Raw genomic sequence first — 21980 nt, forward strand, 5'->3', positions numbered from 1 at the left:
GGAACTCAAAGCGGCTCATAGACGGCACTACTATAGTGCCTTGGACATAAACACATGAAGTAAGATTAAATTAAAATTAATACACATAAAACATAATTAAAATTCATTCCAGTGTATTAATAATAATAATAATAATAATAATAATAATAATGATAATAATAATAATAATAATAGACTGACTGAAGATACTGTGGGACTTCCGAATCCAGACTGACAAAGTTCTTGAACACAACACACCAGACATCACAGTTGTGGAAAAGAAAAAGGTTTGGATCATTGATGTCGCCATCCCAGGTGACAGTCGCATTGACGAAAAACAACAGGAGAAACTGCTGTGTCATACAATAAGGTAATAATAATAATAATAATAATACAAAAGGCCACCCTGCTGGGATCTGCGCCCATCATCCGAAAATACATCAGGACCTCAAGATTGAACTTCAAAGACTCTGGCAGAAACCAGCGCAGGTGGTCCCGGTGGTGATGGGCACACTGGGTGCCGTGCCAAAAGATCTCAGCTGGCATTTGGAAACAATAGACATTGACAAAATTACGATCTGCCAACTGCACAAGGCCACCCTGCTGGGATCTGCGCCCATCATCCGAAAATACATCACACAGTCCTAGACACTTGGGAAGTGTTCGACTTGTGATTTTGTGAAACGAAATCCAGCATATCTATCTTGTTTGCTGTGTCATACAATAAGGTAATAATAATAATAATAATAATAATAATAATAATAATAATAATAATAATAATACAAAAGGCCACCCTGCTGGGATCTGCGCCCATCATCCGAAAATACATCACACAGTCCTAGACACTTGGGAAGTGTTCGACTTGTGGTTTTGTGAAACGAAATCCAGCATGTCTATCTTGTTTGCTGTGTCATACAACGTTGTTGTGTCAATAATAATAATAATTTTATTCTTATACCCCGCTCCATCTCCCCGAAGGGACTCGGGGCGCCTTACATGGGGTCACGCCCGAATAGAACAATAAAAACAAGACAAGAAACCAGTAAAACCAATAATCAAACCATAAAAACAAGTCATAACCACATACAGTAGAGTCTCACTTATCTAACATAAACGGGCCGGCAGAATGTTGGATAAGCGAATATGTTGGATAATAAGGAGAGATTAAGGAAAAGCCTATTAACCATCAAATTAAGTTATGATTTTACAAATGAAGCACCAAAACATCATGTTAGACAACAAATTTGGCAGAAAAAGTAGTTCAATACGCAGCAATGCTATGTAGTAATTACTGTATTTACGAGTTTAGCACCAAAATATCATGATATATTGAAAACATTGACTACAAAAATGCGTTGGATAATCCAGAACGTTGGATAAGCGAGTGTTGGATAAGTGAGACTCTACTGTACCACTGTTCTTTTGATCTCTGGGAATTAGTAAAGTTCCGGTATTTTCTTTTTCTTTGTTCTGCAAACCTGAGTGGTATGTCTGCGGGTGACTCTGGGTTGCGGGTAAGAGCTTCCATTTATGGCCCCTTCCACACAGCTGTATAAAATACCACATTATCTGTTTTGAACTGGGTTATATGGCAGTGTAGACTCCGATTGTCCAGTTTAAAGCAGATACAGTAGAGTCTCACTTATCCAACACTCGCTTATCCAATATTCTGGATTATCCAACACATTTTTGTAGTCAATGTTTTCAATACATCGTGATATTTTGGTGCTAAATTCGTAAATACAGTAATTACTACATAGCATTACTGCGTATTGAACTACTTTTTCTATCAAATTTGTTGTATAACGTGATGTTTTGGTGCTTAATTTGTAAAATAATAACCTAATTTGATGTTCAATAGGCTTTTCCTTAATCTCTCCTTATTATCCAACATATTCGCTTATCCAACGTTCTGCCGGCCCGTTTACGTTGGATAAGTGAGACTCTACTGTAATATGGATTATCTGCTTTGGTAATCTTGATGATATGGAAGAATAGAAGGCGTTTATGTCACACGATTTCTATTCCTGGGTTATAAATGTCATTTGCAAATTGGTTCTGTCTTATAAATGCCAATTTCCTAATTGGGTCTATCAGAAATACATGGGGAAAGTTTATTAAACTGCAGAAAACTTTGTTTCTGTGGGAGGGACATCATCCTGCAGCGCATTTTGCTCTCTTTTTTCAACGATCGTCTCAACCAATTCAATCTAGTTTGTGGCAGACACAAAAATGAAGTTTCTACAGTAAAACAACAACTTTCAAAGTAAGGAAATACAAATTAAACAGGAAATAACTCTTTCGAACCAGGGACAGAAAGTTTTTCAAATTTTGTTACACGGTGTGAAATTCGGCTGGATCTATACTGTCCTATAGCCCAGGATCTGATCCCAGATTATCTGCTTTGGACTGGATTATATGAGTCTACACCAGGCATGGGCAAACTTGGTCCCTCCAGGTGTTTTGGACTTCAACTCCCACAATTCCTAACAGCCTACCGGCTGTTAGGAATTGTGGGAGTTGAAGTCCAAAACACCTGGAGGGCCCAAGTTTGCCCATGCCTGGTCTATATTGCCAGATAATATCGGATAAGCAGATAATCTGGGATCAGATCCTGGGATATAGGGCAGTGTAGACCAAACCAGAGAGTCTAGTTGTGGAGAGAAAAAGCAGGGTATAAATAAACATCATCATCATCATCATCATCATCTGGATTTTATATGGAGCCTGAGGCTGGATCCACGATGCCATATGATCTGGTTCCTGATCCCAGATGACCTGTTTTGAATTAGATTATATAAATAATAATAATAATAATAATAATAATAATAATAATAAGAAGAAGAAGAAGAAGAAAACTGCTGTAAGAAAATTGCACAGACAGACTACAAACAGAGGCATAACTGTGTGGCCCAAATGATCCATTGGAACTTATGCATCAAGTACCACCTCCCAGCAGCAAAGAACTGGTGGGATCACAAACCTGCAAAAGTATTGGAAAATGAGCACGCAAAGATACTATGGGACTTCCGAATCCAGACTGACAAAGTTCTGGAACACAACACACCAGACATCACAGTTGTGGAAAAGAACAAGGTTTGGATCATTGATGTCGCCATCCCAGGTGACAGTCGCATTGACGAAAAACAACAGGAAAAACTCAGCCGCTATCAGGACCTCAAGATTGAACTTCAAAGACTCTGGCAGAAACCAGTGCAGGTGGTCCCGGTGGTGATGGGCACATTGGGTGCCGTGCCAAAAGATCTCAGCCGGCATTTGGAAACAATAGACATTGACAAAATTACGATCTGCCAACTGCAAAAGGCCACCCTGCTGGGATCTGCACGCATCATCCGAAAATACATCACACAGTCCTAGACACTTGGGAAGTGTTCGACTTGTGGTTTTGTGAAACGAAATCCAGCATGTCTATCTTGTGTGCTGTGTCATACAACATCGTTGTGTCAATAATAATAATAATAATAATAATAATAATAATAATGTTTATTTGTATCCCGCCTCCATCTCCCCCGAAGGGGACTCGGGGCGGCTTACAGCAAAATCAAAATACAAACAATGATAAAATATAAAACATCAGGACAAAAACAAAACCGATAAAAATATACACAATAAGTTAAAAACACAACGCAGAATTAAAACATCAGGTTAAAAACAATGAGGTTGCAATAGTGGATAAGCCAAGTGTACGGTGCACATTATGGGTAACAAATTCATAAATAGATAAAGTGCATTAGAATCATTTAGGGTCACATATGAGTCGACGGCTGCCATATAATCCAGTTCAAAGAATAGAACGGAATAACTTTATTGTCGTCGTACATTGCACAACGAAATTGGAGGTCTGTGCACACCACAAAAACAACACACCCATCGCTCCACCACCGCACAGCCCTCAACACCAAATCAATGCGAAGCCAATATAGTTACAGCTCTAGGATAAAAGCTGTCGCTGTCTGTCTGTCCTTGTCTTTGTCACCCTGTAGCGTCTGCCGGATGGCAATAATTTTTTAAAAGTAGAATATGCCGGGTGAGATGGATCCCCAAGAGTGCTCTGAGCTTTTTTTAAGGCTGAGGGACTTGTAAAGTTCTTCCAAACAATGGAGAAAGAGGGCAGCCAAGGATTCTCTGTGCAGAAGTGGTGACCCTTTGGAGCACCTTCCATTCAGTCAGTTAGGACACGTCCAGCTCGGACTCCAGCACCATGGACAGCAACTTTGTTTCCAGTTCCCATCAGGTGTGCCTCCTTCCCAAACAGCTTGGGGGGGGGGTCCTCCAGAGGCCATCCAGACGGACCTCCTTCTTCCAGGCAAGAGGAGGCCACCATCCAAGCCCTCCAGGCAGATGCCCATGCCACCTCTGCCTAAAAGGCTCCAATGGGTTCCAACTTCCCAGGCAGGAGAAGACCAAGGCGATGTGGGGAAGGATAAGGGCCAGTTTTTGGGGAGAATTGGTGGGATTTGGGATAGGGTATACATGAAGTTAATAATGTTCAACAAAACATTATTAATTTCATGTATACCCTATCCCAGAACCCACCAATTCTCCCCAAAAACTGGCCCTTATCCTTCCCCAGGCTTTCATGGCCGGAATCACTGGGTCGCTGTGAGTTTTCCAGGCTGCGTGGCCGTGTTCCAGAATCATTCTCGCCTGATGTTTCACCCACATCTATGGCAGCTATCCTGAGAGGTTGTGAGGTCTGTTGCAAACTAAGGAAGTGTGGCTTATATATCTGTGGAATGATGTCCAGGGTGGGAGAAAGAACTCTTGTCTGTTGGAAGCCAGTGTGAATGTTATAATTATTGATTAGCATTAACAGCCTTGCCAGATTCATTCCTGCCTGGCGGAATCCTTTGTTCAGAGGTGTTAGCTGCCCCTGATTGATTCATGCCTGGAATTCCCCTGTTTTCAGAGTGTTGTCCCGTCCCCTTGATCTGGTCATGTAAGTGTGATTTATTGTTATAATTGTATTATTTTACTTTTTTAAAAAAATGTGTATTATGTTGTTATGTAATGTTTGTGTTGCTTTTATGACTGTAAACCGCCCTGAGTCCCATCCGGGAGATAGAGCCAGGCCTGTAGCGAGGGGGGGGGGGGGTTAGGGGTTCAAACCCCCCCCGAAATTTTTCAAGTTATAAAAAAAATCTCGTTTACTCATGAATTTTAACTGGTTAACCAAATCCCCATGCTAAGTCTATGCAAAACATTAAGAGTCACTCCAGGCACTATCTCAAGCAGATATTGACAGGTTTGAGGCGGGGAGAGGTATGTGCTAGGGGTTCAACCCCCCCCCCCCCCCGAAATTTTCAAAACCCCTCCCGAAATTTTTTTCTGGCTATGGCCCTGGATAGAGCGGTATATAAATAAAGTTTTATTTATTATTATTTATTATTGTTCTTTATTTACTGTCCTGATTTCAGAGTTTTTAAAATACTGGTAGTCAGATTTTGTTCATTTTCATGGTTTCCTCCTTTCTTTTGACATTGTCCACATGCTTGTGTTTTCACTGGCTTCTTTGTGTAGTCTGACATGGTGGTTGTTATAGAATATTCTATAACATATAATATAATATAATAATATTCTGTGTCCAGGTTGGTTCATCAAGTGCTCTGCTATGGCTGACTTCTCTGGTTGAGTTAGAATGCAGTGCCTTTGCTTTTCCTTAATTTGTGTTTGGGCAATGCTGCTGCATTTGGGATTTCCTAGGTCGACGTCCACTGTAGACCCCTGCAGATTGTTGACACAGATGACACTTTAGGTTACTGGTGCTGTTCTGAGTTCAAATTGTTTGTTTTATATACTAGTGGTTTTATTTTGTATTGTACTGTGTGTTTATTTTATGAATTGTTTTAGGCACCTTGTGCCATAAGTAAGCCACACTGAATCCCTTCGGGGAGATGAAGGTAAGATACAAAAACAAAGTTGTTGTTGTTATTATTATTATTATTATTTTGTATTGTACTGTGTGTTTATTTTATGAATTGTTTTAGGCACCTTGTGCCATGTGTAAGCTGCCCCAAGACCCTTTGGGGAGATGGAGGCAGTGTAACATTAATAAAGTTGTTGTTGTTATTATTATTATTATTATTGTTATTATTGTTCGCCGCCTTGAGTTCCCATGGGGAGGAAGGCAGGGTCTAAATAGAGTGAATAATAATAATAATAATAATAATAATAATAATAATAATAAAGTGTTGTGACTCAGCCTTTGTGTGACTCTGATGGGGATTCTGGGATGCAGTTTCAGGATGATGGGATTCAGGTTCAGGATGATGGGTGCCGTGCCAAAAGATGTCAGCCGGCATTTGGAAACAATAAACATTGACAAAATTACGATCTGCCAACTGCAAAAGGCCACCCTGCTGGGATCTGCACGCATCATCCGAAAATACATCACACAGTCCTAGACACTTGGGAAGTGTTCGACTTGTGATTTTGTGATACGAAATCCAGCATATCTATCTTGTTTGCTGTGTCATAATAAAATAATAATAATAATAATAATAAAATAATAATAATAATAATAATAATAATAATACATCACACAGTCCTAGACACTTGGGAAGTGTTTGACTTGTGATTTTGTGATATGAAATCCAGCATATCTATCTTGTTTGCTGTGTCATATAAAATAATAATAATAATAATAATAATAATAATAATAATAATAATAATAATAATAAAGTGTTGTGACTCAGCCTTTGTGTGACTCTGATGAGGATTCTGGGATGCAAGTGCATGATGATGGGATTCAGGTTCAGGATGAGTTTCAAGACGACTCTGATGGGAATTATGGGATTCAGGTGCAGAGTGTTCCTGCTTTTGGAGATGAGGAGGAGGGAAGCTTTCCCATGGGAAGAAATGATGTTGTTAATGATGATGGTTTTCAGGTGCAAGAAGCAGAAAGGGAGAGCGGTTCCCAGTCTCAGCTTGATAACACCTGTGGCCTTGAACGTGATGAGGCCACTTCTCTCGATCGGACTAGTCGTTTGGAATTTCGGGGGTTGCGCAGAAGTCTCAGAATAGCAAATAAGAGGGAGGTCAAAGGGCAAAGAAATGCCTTCATGGTATGCTATTAAAACAGTCTGCTGAGAGGGAAATCTTCATCAGTGCAATTTCTTCACTTGAATCAAGAACTAAGTCTGCTTTCCTGCATTATTGTATAGTCTGGATGTATCCTCGTTTCTGGGACTTTGGCTTCGTTTTAAGGACCTTGCTTCATGTCTAATGTTTCCATGGATTTGTTCTTATAGCCTTGTTTTTGCAAATATCTTTTGGAACTGAACTTTTGCCTTTTATGAACTATCTTTTCCTTATTGCCTAATAAACTACAAAAGACTACTTTTGGTGTGCAGTCTGGTGTCTTTAGCAAGGTGAAGCTAACCTGAGGTGCGACAATAATAATAATTGGCCTGACTTCTGACCCCCACCCCAGGCACTGACTAGTGCATGACCTCCCCCCCCCCACAATGGAGATCATGGGGGGAGCGACCTTTGTCCTGTTGGAAATTACAGACTTCTTCAAGCCTCCTCAGTAATTTGCTAATCTATGATTCTGTTTGCTTACTGTTTTGTATATGTGTTCTGGTATGCAGCTTCCTTTGCTCTATGTTTCCTGAGAGGTTGTGGGCGGGGCTACAGACCATGTGATCCGATCTGGGACTGCTTAGATCTCAGGCTCCATTTCAGATCCTTCTTAGACTTTGGACTGCTCAGAGCAAACACTTGCCTGCTATTTGAGCAAGACAGATGCCCACACAGAGATTATCTGAAACTGGACTGGTAAGCTATGCGCCAGTGTTATGCTGAACACATGAAGGTTGTGAGTAAACCAAATACGTTATTTCACCAAAGCCTACTTCATTTTTTGTCTCTTGAGTGCATGATATAAAACTACAATAGAGTCTCACTTATCCAACATAAATGGGCCAGCAGAATGTTGGATAAGCGAATATGTTGGATAACAAGGAGAGATTAAGGAGAAGCCTATTAAACATCAAATTAGGTTATGATTTTACAAATTAAGCACCAAAACATCAGTAATGCTACATAGTAATTACTGTATTTACGAATTTACCACCAAAATATCACAATGTATTGAAAACATTGACTACAAAAATGCGTTGGATAATCCAGAATGTTGGATAAGCGAATGTTGGATAAGTGAGACTCTACTGTAGTTGTTTTATGGGAGAGTAGATATATTTTGGGCACTGAAATAACACTCCTGAAACTCTGCTGTTTTTACGCACTGGCAAATCTCTGTTTTCCTGACAGATCAGAGACAACAGGTTATTCAGTCTAACAACTGAAAACATCGCCTTGCATATTACATTTGGTTGTATACCACATGAGAAGATTCTACTCAAAGGAGGTTTTTGGCTTTTCTCTGAAAGTTCAAACTTTTCCAAAAGGTTATGACCTCCAAACGGTTGTGAAGGCCATTTCCCAAAACTTTTTAAACTTTTGCATCGCGCTTCTTAAACTTGACTAAAGAGTGGGGTTGTTGGCGGCCTTGAGTCTCCACGGAGAGAAAGGTACATAAAGGTAAAGGTTTTCCCCCTGACGTTAAGTCTAGTTCTGTCCGACTCTGGGGGTTGGCGCTCATCTCCATTTCTAAGCTGAAGAGCCGGCGTTGTCCGTAGACACCTCCAAGGTCGTGTGGCCGGCATGACTGCACGGAACGGGGAGAAAGGCGGGGTATAAATAGAGTTAATCATAATCATAATCATGAGCCTGACTTCTGACCCACACCCGGGGCATTGTCCAATGCGTGCCCCTCCCCCTTAATAGGGGTCCTGGGTGGGGGGCGACCTTTCCCCCCAGGAATCGCATCTTTGGCACATAGCAGGAGCAAGCGGCCTACACTCTTTATTGTAGGAGACGATGCAGTCAGTAGTATCCAGAGTGGGGGACAAGGTCAGAGTTCGCCTGGGAGGGGACGTTGACCCTGGGACCCCCCCCCCTCCTCCTCAGTCCTGAAGGGGGTCTCCTGGGGCTCAGAAGAGGGCACTGGCATTGACCTTGTGCTCCTGGGCCCAGGGCTGCAGGTTCTGGAGGGCGAAGAGCGAGGAGTTGTGGGCGCAGAGTGGGTCCGAGGGGGGTGGGAGGGGGTTGGGGGGCGGGGGAGGGGGTGGGGGAGGCAGCCCCCCCTTCCGGAAGGCCTCCTGCCGCAGCTGGAGCATCACACGCGTGGCCTGCTGGCGCTCTGCCTCGCGCTCCTCCGCCGTCTGGCGCCTGCAAGACAGACACACAGACAGACATTCAACAAGACTCTGCACTTCTCCTTTTTTTTTCGTGTCAGGAGCAACCGGAGTTGCTTCTGGAGTGAGAGAATTGGCCGTCTGCAAGGACGTTGCCCAGGGGACATTGCCCGGATGTTTAGATGTTTTTACCATCCTTGTGGGAGGCTTCTCTCATGTCCCCGCATGGAGCTGGAGCTGATAGAGGGAGCTCATCCGCGCTCTCCCCGGGTGGGATTCGAACCTGGCAGCTTTCAGGTCAGCAACCCAACCTTCCAGTCAGGAGGCTTTTATCCCCTAGGCCACCCGAGGCTCCGACTGCACTTCTCCTAAGAGCAATGGACTCATCAGTCTACGCCAGGCCTGGGCCAACTTTGGCCCTCCCTCCAGGTGTTTTGGACTTCAATTCCCACCATTCCTATCAGCCTAACAGGGATGTTTCATACCTTCTTGTTAGCCGCTTTGAATCCCAGATGGGGGAGAAGGGTGGGATATACATCAAGAAATAATAATAATAATGATCTGAAAAGGAGAAGACCTGGCTCTGGCTCACAAATGGGACCCTGGAGAAGGAGACAGAAGGCCTGATCCTTGCAGCCCAGGAGCAAGACATCAGAACAAAGGCAATTAATAATAATAATAATAATAATAATAATAATAATAAGAAGAAGAAGAAGAAGAAGAATATTATATAATATAATATAATAATAATAATAATAATAATAATAATAATAATAATAAGAAGAAGAAGAAGAAGAAGAAGAAGAAGAAGAAAATTGCACAGACAGACTACAAACAGGCACAACTATGTGGCCCAAATGATCCATTGGAACTTATGCCTCAAGTACCACCTGCCAGCAGCAAAAAACTGGTGGGATCACAAACCAGCAAAGGTCGTGGAAAATGAACATGCAAAGATACTGTGGGACTTCCGAATCCAGACTGACAAAGTTCTGGAACACAGCACACCAGACATCACAGTTGTGGAAAAGAAAAAGATTTGGATCATTGACGTTGCCATCCCAGGTGACAGTCGCATTGATGAAAAACAACAGGAAAAACTCAGCCGCTCTCAGGACCTTAAGATTGAACTTCAAAGACTTTGGCAGAAACCAGTGCAGGTAGTCCCGGTGGTGATGGGCACACTGGGTGCTGTGCCAAAAGATCTCATCCGGCATTTGGAAACTATAGACATTGACAAAATTACGATCTGCCAACTGCAAAAGGCCACCCTGCTGGGATCTGCACGCATCATCCGAAAATACATCACACAGTCCTAGACACTTGGGAAGTGTTCGACTTGTGATTTTGTGAAACGAAATCCAGCATATCTATCTTGTTTGCTGTGTCATACAACGTCGTTGTGTCAATAATAATAGTAATAATAATAATAATAATAATAATAATAATAATAATAATAATAATAGAAGACCTGGCTCTGGCTCACGAATGGGACCCTGAAGAAGGAGACAGAAGGCCTGATCCTTGCAGCCCAGGAGCAAGACATCAGGACAAATGCAATTAATAATAATAATAATAATAATAATAATAATAATAATAATAGAAGACCTGGCTCTGGCTCACGAATGGGACCCTGAAGAAGGAGACAGAAGGCCTGATCCTTGCAGCCCAGGAGCAAGACATCAGGACAAATGCAATTAATAATAATAATAATAATAATAATAATAATAATAATAATAGAAGACCTGGCTCTGGCTCACGAATGGGACCCTGAAGAAGGAGACAGAAGGCCTGATCCTTGCAGCCCAGGAGCAAGACATCAGGACAAATGCAATTAATAATAATAATAATAATAATAATAATAATAATAATAATAGAAGACCTGGCTCTGGCTCACGAATGGGACCCTGAAGAAGGAGACAGAAGGCCTGATCCTTGCAGCCCAGGAGCAAGACATCAGGACAAAGGCAATTAATAATAATAATAATAATAATAATAAGAAGAAGAAGAAGAAGAAGAAGAAGAAGAAGAAAAATAAGAATAATAATAATATTATATAATATAATATAAGAAGAAGAAGAAGAAGAAGAAGAAGAAGAAGAAGAAGAAGAAAATTGCACAGACAGACTACGAACAGAGGCACAACTATGTGGCCCAAATGATCCATTGGAACGTATGCCTCAAGTCCCACCTCCCAGCAGCAAAGAACTGGTGGGATCACAAACCTGCAAAAGTCTTGGAAAATGAGCACGCAAAGATACTGTGGGACTTCCGAATCCAGACTGACAAAGTTCTGGAACACACCACACCAGACATCACAGTTGTGGAAAAGAAAAAGATTTGGATCATTGACGTTGCCATCCCAGGTGACAGTCGCATAGATGAAAAACAACAGGAAAAACTCAGCCGCTATCAGGACCTCAAGATTGAACTTCAAAGACTCTGGCAGAAACCAGTGCAGGTGGTCCCGGTGGTGATGGACACATTGGGTGCCGTGCCAAAAGATCTCAGCCGGCATTTGGAAACAATAGGCATTGACAAAATTACGATCTGCCAACTGCAAAAGGCCACCCGACTGGGATCTGCGCGCATCATCCGAAAATACATCACACAGTCCTAGACACTTGGGAAGGGTTCGACTTGTGATTTTGTAATACGAAATCCAGCATATCTATCTTGTTTGCTGTGTCATACAACGTCGTTGTGTCAATAATAATAATAATAATAATAATAATAATAATAATAAAAGACCTGGCTCTGGCTCACGAATGGGATCCTGAAGAAGGAGACAGAAGGCCTGATCCTTGCAGCCCAGGAGCAAGACATCAGGACAAAGGCCATTAATAATAATAATAATAATAATAATAATAATAGAAGACCTGGCTCTGGCTCACGAATGGGACCCTGAAGAAGGAGACAGAAGGCCTGATCCTTGCAGCCCAGGAGCAAGACATCAGGACAAAGGCCATTAATAATAATAATAATAATAATAATAATAATAATAATAATAATAATAATAGAAGACCTGGCTCTGGCTCACGAATGGGACCCTGAAGAAGGAGACAGAAGGCCTGATCCTTGCAGCCCAGGAGCAAGACATCAGGACAAAGGCCATTAATAATAATAATAATAATAATAATAATAGAAGACCTGGCTCTGGCTCACGAATGGGACCCTGAAGAAGGAGACAGAAGGCCTGATCCTTGCAGCCCAGGAGCAAGACATCAGGACAAAGGCCATTAATAATAATAATAATAATAATAATAATAATAGAAGACCTGGCTCTGGCTCACGAATGGGACCCTGAAGAAGGAGACAGAAGGCCTGATCCTTGCAGCCCAGGAGCAAGACATCAGGACAAAGGCCATTAATAATAATAATAATAATAATAATAATAATAATAATAATAGAAGACCTGGCTCTGGCTCACGAATGGGACCCTGAAGAAGGAGACAGAAGGCCTGATCCTTGCAGCCCAGGAGCAAGACATCAGGACAAAGGCAATTCAGGCCAAGATCGAATCTTGGTGATGTTGTATGTTTTCCAGGCTGTCTGATGAATCTGGGGTTGTTGTATGTTTTCCAGGCTGTCTGGCCATGTTCCAGAAGGACCGGGCTGTGGCGCAGGCTGGAAAACAAGCCAGCTGCAACAAATCAACTAATCACTCTGACCAAGAGGTCATGAGTTCGAGGCCAGCCCGGTGCCTGCGTCTTGTCTCTGTCTCTGTTCTGTGTCATGACATTGAATGTTTGCCTTTATGTGTGCAATGTGATCTGCCCTGAGTCCCCTTCGGGGTGAGAAGGGTGGAAAATAAATGCTGTAAATAAATAAATAAATAAATTCTCTCCAGATGTTTCGCCCACACCTATGGCAGGCATCTTCAGAGGTTGTCAGGGTGCCTGCCATGGATGTGGGCGAAACGTCAGGAGAGAATACTTCTGGAACATGGCCAGACTGCCCGGAAAACACACAACAACCCTGTCATCCCAGCCATGAAAGCCTTCGACAACACATTGTTTTATTTTATCTGTTTGTTGATGTTGTCTATACATGCTTTTAATCCTGTTCATGTTTTGTTTTGGGCTTGGCACCATGTTAGCCACCCTGAGTCCATTTCGAGGAGATGGAGGCAGGATAGGAAAAAAAGTATTATTATTATATTATTATTATTATTATTATTATTATTATTATTACCCCGCTTTATCTCTCCCGAAGGAGACTCAAAGCGGCTTAACATAAAAACATCAGCATACGACTCAAAATATACAAGCATACAAACATCACAACAAGATTAAATATAAAAAGTATCTGAAAAGGGTTGCTGTGAGTCTTCCGAAGTGTATGGCCATGTTCCAGAAGCATTCTCTCCTGACGTTTCACCCACATCAATAGCAGGCATCCTCAGAGGTAAGATTTTTCATACAGGAGAATCATAGAGATTGGCCACTTTGATCGGCGTTGGATGGCCTTGCAGCTTCGGGCCCTGGCTGCTTCCTGCCTGGCGGCATCCTTTGATGGGTGAGGAAACAATCAGGGCCAGCTAACACCTCCCAGCGGGGGATTCCCCCAGGCAGGAGATGGCCGGTCTTTGAAGCTGCAAGGCCATTCAGTGCTGGTCGGGGTGTCCAATGGCAACGTCCACACGTGCTTTAAGCATACAATTTCCCACCGTAATAATAATAATAATAATAATAATAATAATAATAATAATAATAACAACAACAACTTTGTTTTTGTATCTCACCTTCATCTCCCCGAAGGGATTCAGTGTGGCTTACTTATGGCACAAGGTGCCTAAAACAACACATAAAATAAACACACAGTACAATACAAAATAAAACCACCAGTATATAAAACAACAATTTGAACTCAGAACAGTCGTAAAAAACACGGCCAACTATAAACAAGAAGAAAGGAAAGGGATTAAATGTATATTTATATGAATGTTTTAATCTAATTAATTTAAATTGTAATGAATTGCAATTGTAATTGTTTTACACATGTGTTTTGTATTTGTAAGCTGCCCTGAGTACCCCCGGGGGGGGGGGGGGGTGAGAGGGCGGGGTAGAAAATTTGTAATAATAACATAAATAAATAGTGCAAATTGTAGCTAAGGAACAAGGGAATGGGATAAAAGTGCTGCTGTGCTGTGTCATAATTGTGGACCATTGGGCCAGACATTCCCAAAGGCTTGTCTAAACATCCAAGTCTAAACATCCAAGCGTTGCTGTGTCTTATGGGAATCATTTGTTGGCCAGGTGGAATAGCAGGGAATAGCCTTGCAGCCTCAAAGCCTGGCTGTTTTCTGGAGTAGCTGGAGTAGCACCCTCAATCAAAGAGCCACTTTGAAGCCTGGCTACTTCCTTAGTAGTGGAATCCTTGTTTGGCCAGCTTGAACTGCACTGAATAGTCTTGCAGCTTAAAAGCCTGGCCGCTTTCTACATAGGGCATCCTTTCTAGGCCTGGTTGTATGGGACAGAGGAGCCTCGTGGCTTCAGAGCTTGGGGGTTTTCTATCTAGGGGAAATCTTGCTTGGCCAGGTTGAAAAGCAAGGAATAGCCTTCCTGCTTGCAAGCCCGGCCGCTTTCTATCCTGCGGAATCCTTAGTTGGCCAGTTTGAACAGCAATTAATAGTCTCAGAGTGGCAAGTATGAATGCTGCAATGAGCCACCTTGATTAGCATTTAATGGCCTTGCAGCTTCAAAGCCTGTTTGCTTCCTGCCTGGGGGAATCCTTTGTTGGGAAGTGTTGGCTGGCCCTGATTGTTTCCTTTCTGGAATTCCCAATTTCCCTGCTTTCAGAGTGTTGCTCTTTATTGACTGTCCTGGATTTAGAGATTATATTGTTCTGTATTATTCTATCACAGTAATTATTTCATATTGCAGTAGAATCTCACTTATCCAACATTCGCTTATCCAATGTTCTGGATTATCCAACGCAGTCGGCCTTTTAGAAGTCAGTGTTTTTGTAGGCAATGTTTTCAATACATTGTGATGTTTTGGTGCTAAATTCGTAAATACAGTAATTACCACATAGCATCACCGTGCATTGAACTACTTTTTCTGTAAAATTGGTTTTCTAACATGATGTTTTGGTGCTTCATTTGTAAAATCATAACGTAATTTGACGTTTAATATACTTTTCCTTAATCCCTTCTTATTATCCAACATATTCATTTATCCAACGTTCTGCCAGGGTGTTTATGTTGGATAGGTGAGACTCTACTGCAGGGGTCCCCAAACTTTTTAAGCAGAGGGCCGGTCCACAATCCTTCAGACTGTGGAGGGGCCGAATTATCATTTGAAAAAAAAATACAAACAAATACATACTGCACATGTCTTATTTGTAGTGCAACAACAACAACAACAACAACAACAACAACAACAACAACAACGAAAGAACAATACCATATTTAAAAATGAAAACAATTTTAACCAACATAAACCTATTAGGATTTCAATGGAAAGTGTGGGTCTGCTACTGGCCAATGAGATAGTCAAGTTAATTAGGATTGTTGTTGTTGTTGTTGTTGTTGTTGTGTGCCTTCAAGTCATGTCAGACCTTGGCCGAGCCTAAGTCTAAAATTATTTATTTACTGCATTTATTTACTACATTTATATCCCACCCTTCTCATCCCGAAGGGGACTCAGAGCAGCTGTATGTACATACAATTTATTATATTATTAGCATAACACAATATTAGCTTTATATATTACTATATTGAACTATACCACTATACTATTATATAATATGTAATATATAACATATAATTAATATTATTATATGGTATTAGTATTATACTGTATAACATAAGATTATTATCAATATTATATGTATATACAATATATTATATTACTAAAACTGATATAAAAATATATTATAAAACTGAGGGCGGGGGCCAGGTAAATGACCTTGGAGGGCCGCATCCGGCCCCCGGGCCTTAGTTTGGGGACCCCTGCTCTACTGTATATTTATAATCTTATATTATCTGCTTAGAACTGAATTATATGAGGCTCCTTCTACACAGCTGTATAAAATGCACACTGAAGTGGATTATATGGCAGTGTGGACTCAAGATAATCCAATTCAAAGCAGATCATATAAGATTATAAATGGGTTATATAGCTGCGTGGAAGGGCCTTGAGTCTACACTGCCATATAATCCAGTTCAAATCAGATCATCTGTATTTTATAGCCAGTGTGGAAGAGGCCTGGTTGAAGCAGCCCTGGGCGCCATTAAATGGCTGAGTGGGTTGCTAGGAGACAAAGTGGGCAGAACTTAGCCTTCTAACTGGCAGCAATGGGGAAAAAATTGTTCCTCTCACTCTAATTAGGACTTTATTTTTCTTGTATTTTTATGTCTAAACACAGCAAGGATGACCATGTCTTTTGTGGCCAAGTTTCATGGGTTTTGAGTGTGTAGTTTTGCTGTTTACTTTAAGCTAGAAATGGTCAGAACATTTTTATATATATAGATTACCTGGACTTTGAATTGGGACCTGGATGTAACTAAGGTGTGGACCACCGTGGCCAAGTCAGACATTCCCTGGACATTCCACAGAGATAGAAGCCCCACTTGACTTGAGGCCAACAGACCTCACAACCTCTGAGGATGCCTGCCATAGATGTGGACGAAACGTCAGGAGAGAATGCTTCTGGAGCATGGCCAGACAGCCCAAAAAATGCGCAACAACCCAGCGACAATATGTTCAAAAATTCCTAGTTAAAAGCCATTAAAACATATCCAGAGTTTAAAGCCACAGCTCCCCCTGAATTGATTTTCAAAACATGCTGCTTTGAACTGGATTATATGAGTACACTGCCAGATAATCTGGGATAAGATAATCTGGGATCAGATCCTGGCTTATTTTATAATGGAGTTGGAAGAGACCACATGGGACCTCTAGTCTATATATATAAAAGAGTGATGGAATCCTGGCGACCGACAAAACAACAAAACTAAACACCGCACAACCTCAAAAATTGACAGCACAACCCCTCATCCATGCCTCTAGGTTGATACAACAAAAAGAAAAGAAAAATAAAGTCCTAATTAGAGGGAGAGGAATAATTGTTTTTATCCAATTGCTGCCAGTTAGAAGGCTAAGCTCTGCCCACTTGGTCTCCTAGCAACCCACTCAGCCCAGGGGACAGGCAAAGTTAGGCCTCACTTAGGCCTCTTCCACACGGCCTATAAAATACAGACACCACCAGACAATGCCACAGCAACGCGTGGCCGGGCACAGCTAGTCTTCCATAAAAGAAAATGGGTTCCCTGGAACTACAAAGACAAGTATCCACAGTTGTATCCACTGTTGTTATGTATCTTGTATGTCTCATGTAACTATGTGTATTGTAAATAAACTTTAGGTAAAGGTAAAGGTTTTTCTGACACTAAGTCCAGTTGTGTCCGACTCTGGGGGTCGGTGCTCATCTCCATTTCTAAGCCCAAGAGCTGGCGTTGTCCATAGACACCTCCAAGGTCATGTGGTCACTGGCATGACTGCATAGAGAGATGTTACCTTCATACCGAAGCGGTACCTATTGATCTACTCACATTTGCATGTTTTCGAACTGCTAGGTTGGCAGAAACTGGGGCTAACCTTTAGCCACTTTATATGTTCCCTATAGGATCCATATAAAAAAAACTCAGAAAAACAACTGAAATAATAGGCTACATTCCACCTGAAGAAGACTCCTTTGAGTTGAAACCGGTTGTAGTTTTGGAGTCTACTATTCATAGTAAAGAAATAAGGAACAATTTTTATATATAAGAAGAGGAGTCAATTCGTGTATTGTTTACGAGAAAATGAGTAATTAAATTCATCTTTGGAGAGAAAAATAATTATTTTTACTGTGAAAGTCACAGTCCTTTGCTTTATTGTATAGCGATGCTTTTGTTGTACAGTAGAGTCGCACTTATCCAACATAAACGGGCCGGCAGAACGTTGGATAAGTGAATGTGTTGGATAATAAGGAGGGATTAAGGAAAAGCCTATTAAACATCAAATTAGGTTATGATTTTACAAATTAAGCACCAAAACATCATGTTATACAACAAATTTGACAGAAAAAGTAGTTCAATACACAGTAATGTTATGTTGTAATTAGTGTATTTACGAATTTAGCACCAAAATATCACGATATATTGAAAACATTGACTACAAAAATGGCTTGGATAATCCAGAAGCTTGGATAAGCGAGGGTTGGATAAGTGAGACTCTACTGTGTTTGAATTCATATTGATGCATTGAACTAAATATGAGTTTAATGACATTTTTTTTAAAAAATTCTTTATTACTATAAGAGTGGATACTTGTCTTTGTAGTACCTCTAGTCCTCTGCCTTCATGCAGGGAAAGCACAATCAAAGCACCTCCCAACAGATGGCCATCCAGCCTCTGCTCAAAAGTCTCCACCAAACTCTGTGGCAGGGAGTTCCACTGCTGAACAGCTCTGACCGTGAGGAAGTTCATCCTGAAAAATCTGTATAAGAGTGGATACTTGTCTTTGTAGTACCTCTAGTCCTCTGCCCCTGGGGGAGTGTTTTTGAGATTTTTTTAAAAGATATTTTAAAGATGTTTTTAAATTGTTAGATTTTAGCTGGTTCTTGTAAGCCGCCCCGAGCCCTAGGGGAGTGGCGGCATATAAGTTTAAATAATAAATAAATAAAGGGAAAGCACAATCAAAGCACCCCCAACAGATGGCCATCCAGCCTCTGCTCAAAAGTTTCCACCAAACTCTGCGGCAGGGAGTTCCACTGCTGAACAGCTCTGAGAGTGAGGAAGTTCTTCCTGAAAAATTCTTTATTACTATAAGAGTGGATACTTGTCTTTGTAGTACCTCTAGTCCTCTGTCTTCATGCAGGGAAAGCACAGTCAAAGCACCTCCCAACAGATGGCCATCCAGCCTCTGTTCAAAAGTCTCCACCAAACTCTGCGGCAGGGAGTTCCACTGCTGAACAGTTCTGACCGTAAGTTCTTCCTGAAAAATTCTTTATTACTATAAGAGTGGATACTTGTCTTTGTAGTACCTCTAGTCCTCTGTCTTCATGCAGGGAAAGCACAATCAAAGCACCTAGCTTCTGTTCAAAAGTTTCCACCAAACTCCGCGGCAGGGAGTTCCACTGCTGAACAGCTCTGAGAGTGAGGAAGTTCTTCCTGAAAAATTCTTTATTACTATAAGAGTGGATACTTGTCTTTGTAGTACCTCTAGTCCTCTGCCTTCATGCAGGGAAAGCACAATCAAAGCACCTCCCAACAGATGGCCATCCAGCCTCTGCTCAAAAGTTTCCACCAAACTCTGCGGCAGGGAGTTCCACTGCTGAACAGCTCTGACCGTGATGTTCAGGCGGGGCCTCCCCTCCCTCCCTCCCTCCCACTCGGCCGGTGCCGAGTCCCGCGTTACCTCCACTTGGTGCGGCGGTTCTGGAACCAGGTCTTGACCTGGGCGTCGCTCATGCGCAGGGCCTTGGCCAGGGCGGCCCGCTCGGCGGAGGCCAGGTACTTCTGCCGCTGGAAGCGCCGCTCGAGCTCCGCGATCTGGGCCCGCGAGAAGGACGTGCGCGGCTTCTTCCGCTTCGGAGGGGTCCGGTTCTGGTACGGGTGGCCCACGCGCCGCGAGGAGGACGAGGACGCGCAGAAGGGCAACAGGTTGGAGCAGGGCCCGGCTGCGGAAGGGGAAGAGGAAGAGGAAGAGGAAGGAGGAGGATTTACTCATGAATTTTAAGTGTTCACCAAATCCCCATAAGTGTTCGCTGAAGTTTATCGAGGGAGCCTGATTTCTACATTGTTTTACGTTGTGGGATTACTCTTCATGATTCGTGGGGGGGAAAAAGTTTCAACCACCCACCCTCCCCGAATTTTTTTTTTTCTGGCTATGGCCCTGCCTTTTCCCCTTCCCTTTTCTCTTCACCTTCCCCCTCCTCTTCCCCTTTCATTTTCCTCTTCCCTTCTCTTTCCTCTTCTCTTCCCTTTCTTCTCCCTCTTCTTCCCCTTTCCTTCTACTTTTCCGTTACATTTTCACTTTCCCTTAGCATTACCTCTTCCCTTTCCTCATCCCCTTCCTCTTCCCTTTCCTCTTTCCCTTTCTCTTCCCCTTTTCCTTTCTCCTTCCCTTTCCCTCCTCTCCTTCCCCTTTCCTACTTTTTCTTTCAATCTTCCCTTTCCCTTGGCATTCCCTTCCCTTTCCCTTTCCTCTTTCCTTCCTCATCCCCATCCCCTTCCTTTTCCCCTTCCTCTTTCCCTTTCCCTTTTCACTTTCCCTTGGTATTCCCTTCCCTTTCTCTTGCCTCTTCCCCTTTTCCCTCTTCCCTTCCCTCTTTCCCATCCCCTTCCCCTCCCATTTCCTCTTCTCCTTTCTCTTCCCTTTCCCCTCCCCTTCTTCCCCTTTCCTTCTACTTTCCCTTTTCACTTTCCCTTCAGATTCATTTCGCTTTCCTTTGCCTCTTTCCTTTCCTCTTCCTCATCCTCTTCCCCTCCCCTTCCCCTTTCCCTCTTCCCTTCCCTCTTTCCCATCCCCTTCCCCTTCCTCTTCTCCTTTCTCTTCCCTTTCCCATCCCTCTTCCCCTTTCCTTCCACTTTTCCTCTCCATTATCACTTTCCCATAGCATCCCTTTCCCTTACCTCTTCTCTTTCCCCTTCCCCTTCCCCTTCCTCTTCTCCTTTCTCTTCCCTTTCCCCTTCCCTTCTTCTCTTCCTCTCCATTATCACTTTCCCATAGCATCCCTTCCCCTTCCCCTTCCCTTTCCTTTTCCCCTTCTCCTTCCTCTTGCCCTTTCCTCTTCCTTCCTCTTCTCCTTCCTCTTGCCCTTTCCTCCTCCTTCCTCTTCCCCTTCTCTTCCCTTTCCTCTTCTCCTTCCTCTTGACCTTTCCTCTTCCTTCCTCTTCCCTTCCCCTTCCCTTTTCTCTTTCCCATCCACTTCCCCTACCCTTTCCTTTTCCTCTTCCCCTTCCCCTTCCCCTTTTCTTCCCCTTCTCCTTCCTCTTGCCCTTTCCTCTTCCTTCCTCTTCCCCTTCTCTTCCCTTTTCTCTTCCCCTTCCTCTTCCCCCTTTTCTTCCCCTTCTCCTTCCTCTTGCCCTTTCCTCTTCCTTCCTCTTCTCTTTCCCTTCCCTTTTCCCTTCCCCTTCACTTCCTTTTCCTCTTCTCCTTCCTCTTGCCCTTTCCTCTTCCTTCCTCTTCCCCTTCTCTTCCCTTTTCTCTTCCCTTCCTCTTCCCCCTTTTCTTCCCTTTCTCCTTCCTCTTCCCTTTCCCTTCCCTTTTCCCTTCCCCTTCCCTTCCCTTTTCCTCTTCTCCTTTCTCTTCCCTTTCCCCTTCCTTTTCCCCTTCCCCTTCCCTTCCCTTCTCCTTTCCCCTTCCCCTATTTCCCCCTCCCCCTTCCTCACCTGCCCCCCTCTCCTTTCCCGCCCGGGGGCTTCCTTCCACCCAGGGGAAGGCGCCGTGGGCGAGTCCCGCGTGGGCTGCTGCTGCGGCTGCGGCTGCTGCGGCGGCGGCTCCTGTCGGGGGCGGGAGGGCCCTATGCGCGGGGACGCGGATCACCCTCCCGGGCGGGGCGGCAGCGGCGGGGAACCCATAGGACCCATAGGCTCCCCCGAAGCCCCCCGGCTCGCCCTCCAGGCAGGGGCCCCGAAGCGGCGGCGGCGGCGGCGGCGGAGACGAGCCCAGGATCCGGTCGATGCCGAAGCGGATGGGCTCCGGGGGCGGCGGGGAGAGGGGCCCGGGGGCCTCCATTCTACCCTCGCCTTCTACCCCGGGGGCGGCGGGGGGAGGGCGAGGCAGGCGG

The 21980-nt window shown here is 43.2% G+C and overlaps 1 protein-coding gene across 1 annotated transcript; it reads right to left on the reverse strand.

Moving 5' to 3' along the window:
- Positions 1–8890: 8890 nt before the first annotated feature.
- tlx2 (T cell leukemia homeobox 2) lies at positions 8891–21928 on the reverse strand. Its single transcript, XM_062981485.1, has 3 exons — positions 21583–21928; positions 19607–19868; positions 8891–9234 (listed from the first exon to the last, which is right to left on the reverse strand). The coding sequence occupies exons 1-3, from the start codon at positions 21926–21928 to the stop codon at positions 8997–8999; spliced, it is 846 nt and encodes a 281-aa protein (XP_062837555.1). The 3' UTR covers positions 8891–8996.
- Between the last annotated feature and the right edge of the window lie 52 nt (positions 21929–21980).

The sequence above is a fragment of the Anolis carolinensis genome, chromosome 5 (genome assembly GCF_035594765.1).
Source record: "Anolis carolinensis isolate JA03-04 chromosome 5, rAnoCar3.1.pri, whole genome shotgun sequence".
Classification (NCBI taxonomy): Eukaryota; Metazoa; Chordata; class Lepidosauria; order Squamata; family Dactyloidae; genus Anolis; species Anolis carolinensis.

Excerpts from the sequence above, each read along its gene's own strand:
- tlx2 (XM_062981485.1), bottom strand. The coding sequence starts at position 21,928 with ATGGAGGCCCCCGGGCCCCTCTCCCCGCCGCCCCCGGAGCCCATCCGC. Across the intron at positions 19,869-21,582 it reads GGGAAAGGAGAGGGGGGCAG|CCGGGCCCTGCTCCAACCTG; the intron begins GTGAGGAAGGGG and ends CCCCTTCCGCAG. Across the intron at positions 9,235-19,606 it reads AACCGCCGCACCAAGTGGAG|GCGCCAGACGGCGGAGGAGC; the intron begins GTAACGCGGGAC and ends TCTGTCTTGCAG.